This window comes from Tenrec ecaudatus, chromosome 1 (genome assembly GCF_050624435.1).
Source record: "Tenrec ecaudatus isolate mTenEca1 chromosome 1, mTenEca1.hap1, whole genome shotgun sequence".
Lineage (NCBI taxonomy): Eukaryota > Metazoa > Chordata > Mammalia > Afrosoricida > Tenrecidae > Tenrec > Tenrec ecaudatus.
In genome coordinates, this window is record NC_134530.1 from 88,742,273 (window position 1) to 88,759,629 (window position 17,357).

At 42.5% G+C, this 17,357-nt stretch overlaps 1 protein-coding gene across 3 annotated transcripts in view; it reads left to right on the forward strand.

Moving 5' to 3' along the window:
• Positions 1 to 17,357, forward strand: part of PATJ (PATJ crumbs cell polarity complex component) — a 398,931-nt gene that overhangs the window by 62,576 nt on the left and 318,998 nt on the right. For all 3 annotated transcript variants that reach the window (XM_075557001.1, XM_075557016.1, XM_075557007.1), the window contains exons 10-14: positions 621 to 712; positions 3,220 to 3,361; positions 7,748 to 7,894; positions 9,403 to 9,479; positions 12,082 to 12,138. In XM_075557001.1, the coding sequence (XP_075413116.1) occupies positions 621 to 712; positions 3,220 to 3,361; positions 7,748 to 7,894; positions 9,403 to 9,479; positions 12,082 to 12,138 (515 nt within the window). The remainder of the gene's footprint in view (positions 1 to 620; positions 713 to 3,219; positions 3,362 to 7,747; positions 7,895 to 9,402; positions 9,480 to 12,081; positions 12,139 to 17,357) is intronic.

The following is a 17,357-nucleotide window of genomic DNA, read 5'->3' on the forward strand; positions in this document are numbered from 1 at the left end:
TTTTGCATTTTTCCCTCTGGCGCTTGCCAATAGGCATGCATAACTTTTTACGTAGCTGTGATTTTTTTATGTTGCCATTTGTTTCTGTTTAAGTGTTGCATTTTATAAAACAAGGGCTATTTCACATGACTGAGCTATTGTAGTTTTTAAAGGTCATGGCACAATTGTTTTTCCTTTGTCTGTGTTTGGGGAAGGTCGCGGGTGTTTTGAACTACATGTGGGCAGGAGGGCCTGTAAGGAGACTGCTCTTACAATGCTGGTGAAAAATGATGAAGACTTACGCCTTACATTCAGCGGTCAGAATGGAAATGAACTGAGGAAAGAGGAGCAGAGCCAGCCGGGCTCTCCTAAGTTCTAGTGGGTCCTGGCGTGCATTTCATCAAGTTCCATTCCTGATTAATTTCTCAGAAAAACACTCATCAGTCAAGTCATCTTGAATTCTGGTCACTTTTGATGTTGACAGTTTGAAATAATCCATCAATTTCTCTGCTTGTGTTCAAAATTGTATTTATAAAGCCTCTAGTCAGCCCATTTAGCTAATTAATCTCTTGATATGAATTTTGCAATCAAGGTCTAATTAGAGCTCGCTTAATATTTCCCATATGTCTGTGCACCTTCAGGGGAAGCTTCAGGGATTTATGTGAAAAACATCATACCTGACAGTGCTGCATACCACAATGGGCAAATTCAAGTGGATGACAAAATCGTTGCTGTAAGTACCTGGCCTCTCTGTTTTAGCAGTGAGTCAAGTTAAAAAAAAAAGAAGAAGAAGGTTGATCTTTATTATAAGTATGAGAAGAATGCCATAATATATTTTATAAGTATTTTTTAAAAAGGTGTTTTGTAATAGAGAAATATCAGTTTGCATTTATACAATTGTTATTGACTTGATTCTGACGCCACATGATCCCAAATGTGTCAAAGTAAAATTGTGCTCCATGAAGTTTTCTCTCTTTTTTTAAGTCAATTTATTTGGGGTTCGTACAGCTCATATCACAATCCACCCATCCGTCCACTGTGTCAAGTACATTTGTCAAGCACATATGTTGCCATCATCATTTTCAAAACATGCTCTTTCTACTTGAGCCCTTGGTATCAGTTCTTCATTTTTTCCCTCCTTCCTTTCCCCACCCTACCTCATGAACCCTTGATAATTTATAAATTATTATTATTTTTCCATCCATAAAGCTTTCAATGCTTATTGTTCTCAGTTAGATTGCTGGGCCTTTCTTCGGAGGCACCTCTGGTTGGTCTTGAACCACTGACCATTCAGTGAATAACTGAAAGCGTTCGCACAACCCAGAAATATCAGTTTATACTCTAATGATCTTAAATTTGATTTTAAAACAAACTCAATGAAGGAAATATTCACTAACCATATTGATAGTGGGAAAATGAAGCATAGATAATGTATGAGGGGGCTTCAAAAAGTTTGTGACAAAACTAGAATGAGAAAATAATGGAATTTTTCTGTGAACTATATTTGAGACCTATTCCAAAAACACTTTTAAACAACTCTTTGTTTTTATCTCACCTATTTTGAATGTAATTTATGCTATTACCAGCTCTTTTAATCTCTTCATTAAAAAATTGTAGTTCTAACAGAAATTTTAAGTACACCCCAAATTGGGTCAAACCCACCAGCTATTAACTCCTGTTATTAACTTTTTAAATTAACTCCTGTTATTAACTTAAAAAATCATTTTATTGGGAGCTCATACAATTCTTATCACAATCCATACATCCATCCATTGTGGCAAGAACATATTCACTTAATGGGAGAAAAATGTAGCAGTTTGCGTCTGTAAAGATTTGTAGCTTTGCAAACCCCAAGGGACAGCACTGCTCAGTCCTATGGGGCTGCTATAGGTCACAATTAACTCCATGGTGGTAGGATTTTCTTAAACAGTGGGGTGTGTGTGTGTGTGTGTGTGGGTGGGTGGGTAGGTGGGTAGTGGTGGTGGTGGGTGGTGGTGGTCTCCTTTACAAGACTATCTTTACTGGTCATGGTTTTTCAGAACACTAGATCAAATGGAAGGAGATCGGTGTGTTTCTCCGGGGAGACATAGTGGTATGATCAAAAAACATTTACTGACCTTGTCGATTTTGATAATAAAACCCCAAACCCAGCCCTTTGTCCTTGAGTTGACTCCGACTCATGGCAACCCCAAGTGTTGCCGAGCAGAGCTACCGCTCTGTTGGGTTTCCTGCCTGTAATCTTTATGGAAAGGCGTTATGGTGGGACACGGGTGAAGCACCTGGTCTGGCTGCTCTTTGACTGAAAGATGTGGCAGCCTGCTTCGACAAAGATGATGACCTTGGAAGCTTAAAGGGCCCCATTTCTTTGTCCTCTAGGGCCATACTTATTTAGAATAGACTGAACTATACTGGGTTAGATTTTGGGTAAACTTTATGGAAATCAGGGAGCTCTGATGGCATAATGAGTTTTGCATAGGATTACTAGCCTCAGGGTTAGTAGTTTGAAACCATGATACAAAGATGAGGCTTTCTATTTCTGCAAAGATTTGTGGTCTCAGAAACCTACAGGAGTACTTCTGCTTGGTCCTGAGTTGTGATTGACTCAATGTCAGTGAGTTTTATGGAAAGTGGGTCTTAGTAGCGAAGAGCAAACTGTTCATACCACCTACAGACCTTTGATGATAACTCTTGTTAATACATCTTGATAGCTAAGTATTACAATGAACTTTTATGGCACCCAGAATCTTGAATGCCACCTAAAAACACCCCTGTTTTTACCTCTAGTAGGCTGCCCGGTTAAAGAGTACCAGTCTGAATTTGCTTTCTGCTTTGTCAGGACCCTGTAGCATATGTTACTAGTAGTTTTTATTCTTATTAGAAGATGTTTTCTACAATAATAATAATAATCATAGATAATTTATTAAGGGTTCAGGGGGTGGTAGGATGTGGGAGGGAGAGAGCTAATATCAAGGAATTCAAGAAAAAAGAAAATGGATTATAAATGATGATGGCAACAATTACACGATGACACCTGATCTAATGGAACAGTGGATTGTAATAATATCTGTAAGAGCTCCCAATGAAGTGTTTTTATTTAAGAAAGGATATTTTGTAAGGTCTAATAATAAGTTATTTAGGGAGTAAAATGAATTATTTCATTTTATATTGCCTTGCAGAGTTAAAAAATATAGTAGCTACCTTGAAATCTCTGTTTCTTAATATGTTTGTAAATGTTTTTAGGTTGACGGTGTGAATATACAAGGCTTTACCAACCAAGATGTTGTGGAAGTACTACGCAATACAGGACAGGTGGTACACCTAACTTTAGTTCGAAGGAAGGCACCCTCACCTGATTCGCCACTTGAACCACCTTCAGAACCGGGTAATTCTTCCCACTGCGCCTGTCCCATGTCGTCTAGTTCAGGGTGTGAGCACTAGCTCTTCATGGCATTGCTTTGCGTATCCGAGTAGGGAGATTCACTCACCTGCGTAGCATAGTGAAGGAGATATGAATCCGATCACGTGTGCGTTGAGGAAGAGTTTCCTTTAGCGTCATGAATGTCGGTTCAATTATTAGGACCCAAACCCATATCCGAGAGAGTCTCTGGGTGGACTCGTCATTAAAATTAGTTTTCCCCCAAAGCTTCTGAATCTCTTTTAGGACCTACATTTGAAAATTAAAGCTCTGACACTTGTTGTTTGAGGAGTTCTCATTTGTCTAGTTCTTTGGCATTTTGTAAATTGTATATTGTTTTGTTTTTAAGTTTCATACTTCTTATGATGAGTTATTTTATTTTAATCTATTGATTTACTTGTTGAAATGCAGAGAGAGAAAATAAGACTTGGATGTAACCAGAGTTACTGTGAAGAACATTTTTTGGTTCTTGAGTAATATTTGTTTGTCTTTTCATGATAGAAATAGTAAATCTTTATTATAGAGCCAACACATTACTGTGGGCATGTCAGCTTTTAATTATCAACTTGTAAATGTGGGAATAAACAAAGCTTGGCCATCGTGGGAACACATGTTCAATTTAAAATGGCCAGTTACATAATTAGTAATACTTCCATTAAATTTGTCTGGAGATGAGCCCAAGATTTTGGTTTTCTCTGGGGATATGCCTCTGATGTATCATGGAAGTCTCTGCTCCCAACTGATAGCGATTTGTATTTAAATTGGAACTTTTAAAGTCTGTGATACTGGAAATGTTGCGGATGACAGATACCCTTGTCAACTGCATCCTATGTATGACACTTAAAATTGCCTTAACAGGACTAATTTGTACAAATGCCACATAGACCTTGAAACGTGGACATAAATATTTATATAACAATATAGTGGTTTTTAATACCTCTGATAGAGCCCTTGGCTTCATTCTGTTATATCAGATGAAGTCATGCGTCGTCTGCGAATTAGCGTTTTTTTTTTTTTACCGGGTCTGCCTATGCTTTAAAGTTATACTGGGATAGGAAAAAATGTACATCTCTTCCATTGTTTGGGGTGTCCTTTGTGAAGACTCCTAACCCCCGGTGAAGGACAGTCCCTCCCTTGTACCATTCATCACACTGCATTGTAAACCTTACATCGTGCGCGGCCACTGCAGTGAAGAGGAGAGGCTCTGGCTCTTGATCTGCCCACGTGGCACATCTTCGTGTGCCTCGCACGGACCAGCATTTAATGGTTTGTTTTACTGAAAGAAGCTACACAGCGTCAGCGCTTGCACGGCATCTTCCTTTAGCCATTCTGAATTCTGCTCTGTACCCCTGCTCGTGTCCTCCCGTTTCCTCTGTGGCTGTTCCCCCTCGTGGTTACACTAGCTGCTGGGGGCATTTCTTTCTTTCACTAGCACAGGTCCGTACTTCTGGTGGGTCTCAGTGAATGGGTGAGCTCTTTTTTTAAAAAAACAAGCAAACTAACCCCCCCCCCCAAAAAAAAAAACAAAACACAAGCAAACTTGCTGCTTTAAAAGCTCATGTGAATAACTGTAGGAACTTTAACTGGTTATTGTGGTGGCCTAGGGGCTTATATGTTGGGCTTCTAACTGCAAAGTTTTAAAACAACCAGCTTCTCCGTGGGAGAAAATGAGCCTTTCTAGTCCTGTACAGATTTACAGTCTTAGAAACCCACCGGGGCCGTGCGCCTCTGTCCTGTATGGGCACTGGGAGTTGGGAACAACTCAGTGGCAGTCAGTTTGGTTGAGTTTGTTGTGAAAAGTCTCTAGCATACAGCAGCATTGAAAACCAGTAAACCCACAAACCCACCATATAAGTTCCACAGTTTGCATTGTGTTCTTATTTTCCTTATTGATTTTTCTCGTTTCCTGGAACATTTCAGAGTGAGTGATAGAGCTTATGACACGTGAGCCCTGCGTATGGTCGTCCGTAATTTGTAAAAATAGAGACATAAGGGGAAATCCACAGTACAGTTACCCTACTGAAAATGAAGAGCAATTCTCTCAAACAACGGTCAGATTGTCCTTGTCTCCCACCGTCCCAGAACGACGTCTGTAACTTCCTCATCCATCCCCAACTGCCCCGTGCAGGCTCTGCTTTTTTTTTTTTCTTGTATTTTTCCCCTGTTACAATCTGGAGGAGCCCACACCCCTGCCTTCTATTGGCCCCAATTCTGGGAGGGTCAGTTCATTTTTCACGAGAAGGCCGGTTCTGAATTTGATTAGTCTCCTCATGGTGGCGCGTAGCTCCTTCCGCTGCGCTCGGTGAGTCTTCCAAGCTGAACGCTAGGTGTGAAAAAACCTTCTATTCAAGTTAAATAATTTTTATAAGAATGCTTTACAATTGATGTGTGATTATTTGAAACATCCCTTAGCACGGTTATCCACATTTCTCTTCGCAGAGATAGTGGTGAGTTAAGCGCTATGTAGAAATTCCTGCATCTGGAAGGATCTGGCCTGAAACGCTGGGAACTTCTTGAGAACAAAGAGATAGGCCTCAGAGTTTTATATGTGAGAGGCTTCAAAAAGTCCATGGAAAAATGTAATTAAGAGATACTGGAATTTTACCAGGAGCTGTTTTCGATAGCTCTTCATATTAGCAAGCATATAGGAAACTGCAGCTGCTTGGGTTGATTTGAACCTTTCTAAGGTTCGAACTGCTTTTACATAAAGAACATCGAACGAGTGAGTTCCCGACAACAGGAACTCGGTGGACTTCAGTTTGGAACGCCGGTTTGCCAAGGTGCACTCAGTGCGTGTGACTCCATTTTGGGCTATTTATTTAGACCATAAGTTCCCAAACTTCTTTGACCTACCTCCCGCTTCTCAAAAGAAACATTACTTGGCTCTACCCTGGCCATTTAAAATCTCGTGCACTACAGCCCATAACCCAGGATAAAGTGACGGTGTTGGCTTAGGCAGCCCCCAGGAGGGTAGTCTCAACCCACTTGGAATTAGTAATTTAGATGATTACCAGCACTCTAGGTCTCTCCTGTTATTTCACTTACCTCATTTGAGTAAGCCATCTCCACGTGCACACTGGTCGTTTTCGCCAACTCCTTTCCAGGTAATAGCTGCATGGTTGGCCGTTCAAAACCACCAGCTGCTCCATGGGAGAAAGACGAGGCATTCTACTCCCATAAACATTTACAGTCTTGGAAACCTACAGGGGGTAGCCGTGAATCAGCAGTGACTCGGTGGCAGTGGGCTGAGTATGCGTTGTCTTAGTGTTCTCTATTTTATCTCTCCGGGTTCTAATAGCCATTGCAGTGGCTACACAAACTCAAACAAAAATCCATGAGTAAAAGGTTTCTTAAGAAAGTTAGCAAGTTGTAATATCAGTGGTGAGAAATGCTCAGGATAGTTGTTTATCAGGTCGTGTTACACAGTTCTTTCAGGTCTGCTAATAAATGTCCAAAGGCCGGGGCATGTATGGCACTGTGCTGTGAGTCTCAACTGGAAGGCATTCCCCTCAAGCAACTCAGCCCAGTTCCTTGAATTAAGTGCCCAGAGGCAGCCCATTCCACAAGCCAGCCTTGTGCGCTATAGTATTCACTTTATTTGATCCATGGCCTGAGAATTCCACTACTCTCTTCATGCCTGGCTCCTGGTTCTACTGCTGTTCCTGGATCCAGGATCCTGTCTTCTGGATCCAGGAGGTTCAGTATGCTGATCTCGGGTCTAGAGGACATACTCCATTCAGGTGCCTCCTGCTACTCAGGGGCTCAGTTTATGCACTGCAGGATGGCATTCCGTAATCCTGTTCATGATCACTCACACAGGTGAGTCCCATCTATCTTTCCCCACCTTCTTAACAGACCCATGCAGGAAAGGTTGTTTGGTGGGAATTACAGACTTTGGCCAGAAGAGCCACATTAAATAAATCACTGCCCTGTGGAGACCTGTTTTGTTAGACTCATGATGGTGTCATGCCACGTCCTAGGAGAGTCCAGGGCTGTCAGACTGGCTTATTCTGCATGTAGTGAATCCCCGGCCACCGCAGCGTGTAATCGGAACACCCCAGTGTTCGCTTGCTTTTCCGAGACTGTCTTGAAAAGCGCCAGCACCAGTTTTACCATCTCGCTTGACTTCACTTTTCTTGTTGCCCACTTTCCTTCCTCACAACATGCCAACAAGTTTTTCATTCTTTACAAGCAATTGATGTGGTTATCATGCATGGTATTTTCAACAAAGGAATCGCAGATATAAGTTTCTGGAAACGCTTATAAGCAGGTAGTGAAAAAACTGAGCAGGTGTGGAATAAGCTCATATAAATATGTAATTAATAAATGCATTGATATATACATATATTTTAGAAACTGCCGTAGAACCTCCCAAAACACCAGCCCTCTTTCTAAGTGGAGTAGTGGAAACCGAAACGAATTTGGATGCTGAAGATGAAGAAATTGAAGAAAGAGTGGATAGTCCAAGCAGTGACAACGCACAAATCGTCGAGAAACAGGGTAGGCATAAAGCATTCACTTTGAAGTAATTTGAGTTTTCTATTTGTTAATCCCTGCCCCCCCTTATTATTAATATAATGTGAGCAATTGTAAAGACAGTTTGGAGGTAGAAGTAGAGACTCTGCAGAGCAGCATCTAACACTGGTGGGAGGACTGGTTGGAAACAAAGCTTATCCCTTTTTATGATAGTTGCCAAGTTTGTTCAGATTAACCTACTAAATTGCTGTTTGGGAGAAACTGAGCAGGCTAGATGCTGAAGCTCTTAATGTAGTTTCAGATGGAAGGGTTAACAGGATTCGGCACAAAGGTGCAGCGTTTGAGGTTTTGTTTCCCTAGAATCTTCAGGGAGTTTTTCCTTAGTGCAATCCAGCATATCGTTTATTACAGTTATTTCCTGGCTATTCTTTTTTTAAATTGAGTAATTTAAGTTCTTCAGTGTTCATTAGTTTTAGTCTCTAACTTCTGAGGTTAGCCTGTTTTACTTAATGATTTGTATTATGTAATTAAGCATTACATTTCATCCAAGAAGAGCCGTTGGTGCTGAAGACTGAAAGCTGACACTGCAATTTGCAGTTGATTTGAGACAGATGGAATGTCAGTGCGATACGTGTCCTTTGACTTGGTCAATCTTGTGACAAAATTGAGTTTTTTCTATAACTTGAACAGTGGTTGAGCTTTGTTCACTTGCAGTTATTGCTATGGCTATAAGTTGAAATCATAGTTTTAGTACTTTGATTTTAACCTATTAAACCTTACTCAGGCAGCACATTTTTATATGTGCACCGAGCTTCTGGCTAAGGTCACATGGAGGACAGGCCAGAATTTATCATCTGTTGTAGCTTTTAAAAATAATCTTCTATGTATGCAAGGCAATCTTACATCTGGTAAGAAAGTCATAAACACCCAGATCAACGAGTGGCCCGGAACGATGAGTATGAACCGAGGTTTCTACCAGGTGAAAGCTCACACAGCTCGCTGGTTGAATTTAAACCAGAGAAACTGCAATAACCATCACAGGCGGAAAAGTCTGCTAGGATTGCCCTGATATCTTTGGTTGATAGTAAAGAGACCTTGGTAAGTTTTCCTTTTCCCATTGGGTGGGTAGACCGGTACTACTTTGAAGTGATTAACATTTAAATTAAAACCTTGTATGTCTGCCTATATGTAACACAAAGCAAAGCCAGATGCTTTTGACTTGTAAACGACAGGATGTTTACATATACACTGTATATAATTCAAATTTCATTTATAACTCATCATTTCCTCTTCCCTTTAAAATATTCCTTAACCACAAAACCCTGTCATAATTTGGTCACAGCTGGTATTTACATTTTACATTAGTATTATAAGTCTCCTTTGATTTATTTTACCTAGTATACCTAAGTTAATGCATTTTCTTGTTTTATTCATTTCTCTTTTACTGAAACTGCGGTTACTGAAGAATTTGGTAGGTACGTGTGTTTGGCCCACAGTAGCTTCAATATTCTTCTTCTTCTTTTTTTTTCCAGAAAGAGTTTCAGACTCTCCTGAAAATGAGCTGAAGTCCAGATGGGAAAAATTGTTGGGTCCTGATTATGAAGTGATGGTATGTCCAAATCCTCTCATAAAAAACACTCACGTCTCATTTTATGTCAAGCTCTTGACACCACAATTTAAAGAAAGGAGAGACTCAGAGAACTGCCTTTGTTGTTATCTGACCGCCTTCTTTCCCTCAGCAGATGAACCGATTGAGTGTGTGTGTGTGTGTGTGTGTGTGTGTGTGTGAGAGAGAGAGAGAGAGAGAGAGAGAGAGAGAGAGAGAGAGAGAGAGAGAGAGAGAGAGCGCTGAAAGGACCATTACAGACAGTACACGTGCTTCAGTGACAGTGAGTGGACACTCAGTTCACGTTGGAATGATTGAAGTTGACAATAGGCAGGAGGACGTTAAACGAGGAAAGGCTTGCCTTTAAATTTATAACCTGTATTCAGCTGCTTAAAATTGTTGGCGTTTTTATGAAGGCTTTTATGATGTTTGTTTTATTGTACACTGAAAAGGCTGTGGATATTAGTCCTATGTTTCATAAAGAATCTTACAGTTTTATGAGAAAAATGAAAGAATGATTATCAAGTGTATTTGGGGGAGCAGGAAGTAATTTAGGCTAGGTATATGTTTACGTGCCAGTGGCCCATTCGACTTCCTTTCACCTGTTACTAGATTCGTCGAGTAAGGGATTGATTACATTTCCCCATGAGTACCCACATGGAAGCGGAAGACAGTGCTGAGGAAAGCTCCTACCGTGTTCACCAAATGCTTCAGTAATAAAATATTCGATTACATCTCTTCTGTCAGTCACGTTTTCTTACATATGTTTATTAGTAGTGTTTGTTGGCTGTTTGGAGCTTTCTCTCTCTCCATGGTTCACCACCTCCAGCCATTACTCATGGCCAAAACATTTTCAGGGACATTAAAAACAAACCCATTGCTTTTTGAGCTGGTTCCCCCTCAGAGAAACCCTGTTGGGCAGAGCAGAAGGGCTCTCTGGGCTTCCCAGGCTGTGATGATTTCTGGGAGCAGATTCCCACCACCCTTTTCTGGGGAGCACTTGGGGGGTGTGAAGCAATGACCTTGCGCTTGGCAGCTGAACGCTTTAACCATCGCGCTACCGAGGCACCCTCCAGGGACCTTACGATGCGTGAACATCGCCTGTGTTTTTTCTTTCCACTACTTTGGTGCGTGCATGTCAGGTCTCGATCCTGCTGCTGTTTAACTTCATGAATGTAAAATACCGCTGTTACACGTAGCTAACGACCTTTGCTCCTACCCTTGGAAGTTAAATATCCTAAGTCATGCTATGTGCTAGTCCTTACAAATGACCCCTTTTATGATGGGTTTTCTCTCCTTTTTTTCCTGTTAAAATCTTACAAAGTTCATTTATCACACAGTGAGGTCATGACAGAGGAGCTAAATGGGGAAACTGAACTGGAAGTTAAAAGCTTACAGGGACAGCTAATGCACTGAGAATTTTAGCTTGCTGCTCTGAGAGGAAAGAGTCCTGGTGGTGGAGGGCGTGCACTGTTGGGTCAGTGGTTCAGACCCACCAGCTGTCCTGTGGGGAAAGAGAGTCTGTCTTCCCGTGTAAAGATTTACAGTCTCAGAGACCCGAAGGAGCTGGAACGGACTCCTGTAAAGACCTAGCATTTCAGAAACTATAAGGAGCAGCGCTACTCTGTCTTAGGAGTTGGCATTGACTTGATGGCAGTGAGTTTGGTGTAGATTTTTGTTTCTTAGTTAGAAGGGATAGAACGAAGTTAAGCTAAATAAGCGAACAAGCACATATAATCATTCATCCGTGCACACACATGCGCACACACACAAACACATACATACGTGCATGCAAACCTTCCAGTGTTTCCTACTCCAGTTTCTTCAAGGATCTACTTACCTAAAGTACAGTACTTTTAGAAGCTTTAATTGGATCGTTGTTTAACTTACCCTCTCCAGATGCACCATATTTTATTAACAACTTACAGCTGCAAATCATCAGTAAAGTACGTTGCTTGCAAGGAATTCACTTCTTTGGATGTTCACCATTGAAGCTTAGAACAATCGTTTTAGGCCAAGATGAAAAGCTTTAAGTGTTCCTGGAGCCTCCCACCAGAAACCAGGACTTCTCGCTTGTGTCCTTGGCAGCCATTTGCTCCTGAGGAAACGGGTGGAGCTGGCTGGGCAAAGCCAGAAGCTTTAGTTCTTCCTCAGTCCTACGACTGTACCGACCTTCTCAACTTTGTTTTTAAACCTGATTTCGAAAGTAAAGTGACCACGCTCCTGGTTTGGTTAAAAGAATAAAGGTTTTATGGATTTGATGTTATGGAGGATTATATTAAACCTTTAGGCATCATAGAATTTAAAATAATAATATACGTATTTGTCCATTATCTTCTGTTTAGCTTTTGGGTTTGTTTTTTTTTAAAGTTTGCCTTGCCCAGGGGAGTGGGTGGTGGTGGTGGTGGTGATAACCATGAACATGCTGTGAAATCTTATGTTTCTGTGTTATCTGTTATGCACCAGAGATCTACAGCAAAGTGATTACCATGTGGGTTGCATGAAGTTACCATTATTCAGGTTTTGCAGGTGCTTTCTGAAAATGTTAGAGGAAAGAAAGTTATGCTTTTCAAAGATTGGGAATCTTATGTTCTTGTGCATTTAGGTCACCACTCTGGACACTCAGATAGCAGACGACGCTGAGTTACAGAAGTATTCAAAGGTAAGCCCTGGCGTTTTCGATGTTGTTTTTGAGAGCTAACTGTACATTCTTGCTGAATGAGTTACATTAATTCTCTGACCCAGCATGTTCAGAGTTTAATCTTTGATGTTTCCTGAACATGTGTTGCGTTCCCACGTGGGATCCCATGTGCCGATTCCAGACACCAACCATTCGGATTTGACTGCTTCACCCGCAGCTTGTCGTAGAGGGATTCAATGCAGAGTGCACTAGCGCATTAGCATTTTGAAACCCCAGAAAACAATGTGCTCCAAAAATCAAGACTACATACAGCTGAAAAATCCTTCAGGTTCAAGAACATTGTCCAGCCATAAGTATAGACACCTATTGTCCTTGAATGTGAACATTGTTTGATAAGCTCTCCTTCTAAACTGGGTGGCAGACATAGTTTGAGCTTCTACATACTAATGAAAGGTTGGTGTTTCAAACTCAACCAGAGACTGACCAGGGATCTGCTTTGCTAACGATTCTTGTTGTTAGGTTCCATGGAGTTGATGCCACCTCACCGCAATCCCATGTGACTGAGTAGGACTGCCCCATAGGGTGAACTAGGCAGTACTCTCCACGAGGCTATATTCTCTACAGTACCATCCCCAGCTCTCTCAGAGTCACTAGGTAGCTTCACACCCCAAACCTTTTGGTTAGCATTTGACTGACTGCTCAACTGTTGTGTTCCCCGGGGTTCTTCTACATATCACTCAAGCCGACAAAACTCTCTGGAACAGTTCATTCTGTGGTATAGGGGCCGGAATGAAATGAAATTGGCTGAGTCCAGCATTTTTCTTGACTAAAATCTTCAGGGAGGCAGTCTGCCAGGTGGGCGTGCTGGGCTCAAACCATCATCCTTTAGATGAACTGACTGCAAACCACTTGTCCTGCCTAGATTTCTAGTCAGAACCAAATTAAGCCACACCCAGTGACTTGGAGTCGAGTCTAACTTGTGGTGACGCCAGAGTTCTGAGTAGACAGTGCCATGGGGTTTGTTTGACTATATTTTTTACAAAAGCCAATCTCCAGGCTTTTCCAATCAATGGGTTGGTTAGTAGCCAGGCACAAATATTTGTGCTATCTGATGGGACTTTAATTAGCCAATCAGAACCTACTTCACAGATAAGCGGAGTCAATGCTGCATAAATTAAATGACGTGTCCAAAATGAGTAGCAGAGGCACAGTGAAGCTCGGAGAACTCATTTAATGAGTCGTGGAGATTTATCGAGCTTTTGCTATATGCCAGGCTTTTGTTCTCAGAGAGCTTAGATTCTAAGGGTGGTGGGTGCGCGATCATAAACAAGGCATGTTGATGAGTTAGTTATACCTCCTAAGAAGTGCTGTGAAAGAATGAACGCAGTGTGGAGGTGGGTGGGAGAGTAATCGGGGAACGTGTATTAGATAAAAACTCGCTGGCATCGTCCATGCGGACTCATAGCAGACGCCGTTGGTTTCCAAGACTGGGACTTTTCACAGGAGTGGAAAGCCCAGTCTTTCTCCTGAAGAGCCACTGGTGGTTTCAAACTGCCGACCATGTCGATCGCAGCACATCGAGTAACCACTGTGCCACCCGGGCTCCTGTGGATCTAGATAAAGCCTCTCTGGAAACAACGTTGAATGTAGGCTAGAAGGCTACATCCGGAGTACCGGGGCAGCGGTGCTTAGAACCCTGGGTGGGGCAGGGCTGGCACGTGGCAGGGATGGAACAGGAGGCACTTTCAAGCTCGGTGAAGAGTGGCATGCCGTCATATGAGGCTGGGGTGGGAGGTGGCTGCTGATGGGTCTCAAGACCCTTGTCAGTTGCGTGGATTATATTGACCTGGTGACATCAGTGGAAGTTTTAAGCAGGACAGTGACTCAAAAGGAGGTTAAGAAGAGGGTCTTCACTGACGAAACACATGACGTCCCTCTAGTTCTTTCCTGCTTCCTTCCCCCACTATCATGACATCACTTCTACCTTACAAATCGGATTAGACCAGAACATGCACACCGCTACAGACAAGAGCCTGCAACACAGGGAATCCAGGATAGATAAGCCCCGCAGGGCCAACAATGAGAGTAGGGATACCAGGAGGATTAGGGGAGGTTGGGAGGAGAAATGGGGAATTCATCACAAGGATCAACCTATAACACCCTCTCAGGGGAACGAACAACAGAAAAGTGGGTGAGGGTCGATGGTGGACGCTGTAAGATATGAAAATAATAATCTATAACTTATCAAGGGTTCGTGAGGGATGGTAGACAGGGGAGGGAGGGGGAGAAATGGGGAGCTGATATCAGGGGCTCAAGTGGGAAGAGAATGCATTGAAAATGATGAAGGCAGCATATGTGCAAATGTACTTGACACACTGGATGAATGTATGGGTTGCGATAAGAGATGTGAGAGCCCCCGATAAAAGTATTTAATAATAATAAAAGGTGAGGCGTTCTCTCTCCAGCACATTATAAGGAGGAAAATCATTATTTTTTTGGTGCCTGTAGCTAATGTTCTTGAAGATCTACTGTCTTTATTTTTAAAAGCTTTTTATTGTGAATTGGGTGAAGGTCTATAGAGCAGATCAGTTTTCCCTTCAACAATTCAAATGCCTCTTGTGTCACACCCTTGATCGCACCCCTCCAAATCCACCGTCATCACTCTCTTGCTCCCCGTGTTTGTTTCCATCCATCCTCCTTTGCTAACCCTGCTGAACCTTGGCCTTGGGTTAATGCTGCCTTTAAAAATAAGAGAGAAAACTCAACTAGCTCATCATTCTACGGTGGGGTACCTCACTAGAGTGGTTGTTGCCTTTACAGCCCTGTCTGTTGTGGGTAGAAAACTGAGCCAGAGGGGTGAGTTCGTTTCCAGACCTGAAGGGTGACTGAGGGCCATGTAGTCTCAGAGTTCCACCAAGAGTCTGGTTGGGGTGGGCTCTGGTTCTTCCGCCGTTGGATGGGATAAAGCATCTTCCTGTATGATGGCCACTGTTAATCGCTAAGGCTTTCTTCCGCGGCGGACAGAGTTGCGAGGGAAAGGACAGCAATAGCTGCTCGCTGTGGCGTGACGTTAGCGACTCTGCTTCTAGGACATTGCTAATTGCGACACAGGAACTGCTTACTGCGTCCCAGGAGACGTGCTCTTTTAGGGATGGCTTTCTTGGCATGTGTGTCTGATTAAGATAATCACAGTGCTGCGGGCAGAAGCATTGAACTCATGCTAGTGACCTCTCTGCTGGCCATTGATTATAATATGGAATAAGCATCTGTAATAGCCCAGGGATGGGAACAAAATACCCGGTCATGTTCTCTGGCTTTGATAAGACAGAGTGACAAACTTGATCTAGTTTCCTCCTAGAATTAGATTTCCTGAACAAGTAGACATTGAAATGTGGTTTCTCCCCTTACTCAGTCGTGAACAAACGTGCTTTTTATGACAGGCCTTCCACAGGTTGCAGTGGATGTTAGCCCACTGTCTCCAGACCTGGTCTTTGCTTTAGATTCGGTGTCTTCTTTATTTCTCACAGTGACCCTGTTTTGAACAGGTTTTTCTCTTTCCTATTTTGAAAATATGGAAAACGCAGCTCCAGGCAAGCAAAGCAACTTAACTCCGGGTCACGTGCAGCCAGGAAGTGGTTGCGTGCAGGAGCAGATCAAGGGCTACCTGACTCCTAATCTGTGCATTCTTTTTTTTTCCCTTTCGCGATGAGCGATCATGTGGGAGCATGGCACACACACACAGGGCACAGGCGTAGGTGCGGTAGGTCTCCTCATAGGCAGTCGTCAGCGTTCTCAAGCCTGGAATTGTATACTTTGCTGCTCTCTTGAGTGACGCCATAAAACATTGAAGCCTCTGGGGGAGCTTGCTTGAGGAGGCGACTTATCAAAAACACCAAAGGAGAATTTTCAATAAACCACCTGCCCTGTTTTGTGCCTCAGAGATTTGGAAGATTATGTGGGTTCGGAGTGAGGTCCCCAATGCAAATAAATATTGACCCCTCCATTCCGTACTCCATTGAGTATTACTGTTTAGGGTCAACCTAAAATGCCTTGCGTGTGTTCAAGGAAAGAGGTGTTATGTTCTGAAAACAGATGAAGGACGTCTATTGGAATTATCCATGTGAACTATGCTACACAGGGTAGGTTTGCGGAGTGAGCACATGCATGTCTCGGGCTGGAATCACCACAGGCAAAGACAAATAGAGAGCCTTAGGAGTCAAAACTTAGACATCACATGAGCCACGTATGTAACATACATGTTTTAAAGTGATGGATGGTAACTAATACTCAGCCTGGGTGTCAGGTAGTTGAAAAGAACCTCAGTGTACACCATCTGTAGCTACACACACACACACACAGACTATCATGTCTCCTTGAACGCATGGAATTAAAATTTTACGAGGGTGAGGGAAATGAATGTAAACCAAGCTCTAGGGGACCGGTCTATAGCCGAGCAATTTTGGAATCCAATATGTAAGAGTTGTAAACTCAGCCTTGGGAAGTTTATCTTACGTTTATGGTAAATTTACTAAATCATTTCCCTAATCAGTAAGCATAAATGGCTACATCCCACTGTGTGTGTGTGTGTGTGTGTGTGTGTGTGTGTGAAGAACAAATTGTGGGATTTTTTTTTCCTGTTTTATTTCAACTTTTTTGAAAGCATCCTCCCCCATTCCACTGACACATCTTTCCAGAAGTTTCATTTTTTGCCCCTGAAGCAACATCATTTATATTCCCTATTTGAGTATGTTGCTATCTTGTTCTAGGCCCTAAAAGTAGAACTTTGGGGGCAGTGAGTGGGTCGAGCCTGCTGCAAGACAGGCCTCCGTGTCTTCGATCTCATTTGCCCCTCATCAGTTTGGCCCTGTCAGTAGGTAGCACGACAGTCACGCGTTCCTCTGATACATTTCCTGGGATCCTGTACTTGTCACATCAAGATCTCGATGATCCTGAATCTCATTAACGTTGTCGATTTAAATAGGACCCCTTGCAGAGTGCAGTGAATAAACAGCAGAGAGCATAGCATGCAGTGCGTTTGACGCATCAATCAACTGTCTATTGCACCCACTCCTGTCATTCTAGCACTTTCTGCTTTCCATCGAAGAACTGAGAATACTCAGAGTACCGAAGGGGTGGACAACTGAAAGAGACAGATGAAGTGGGTGATTTGTTTAGCTGCTAAATGCAGCTGGGACAGGTAACGAAACAGCCTTGCTCCTGGGAGCAAGCCTGCAGCAGTG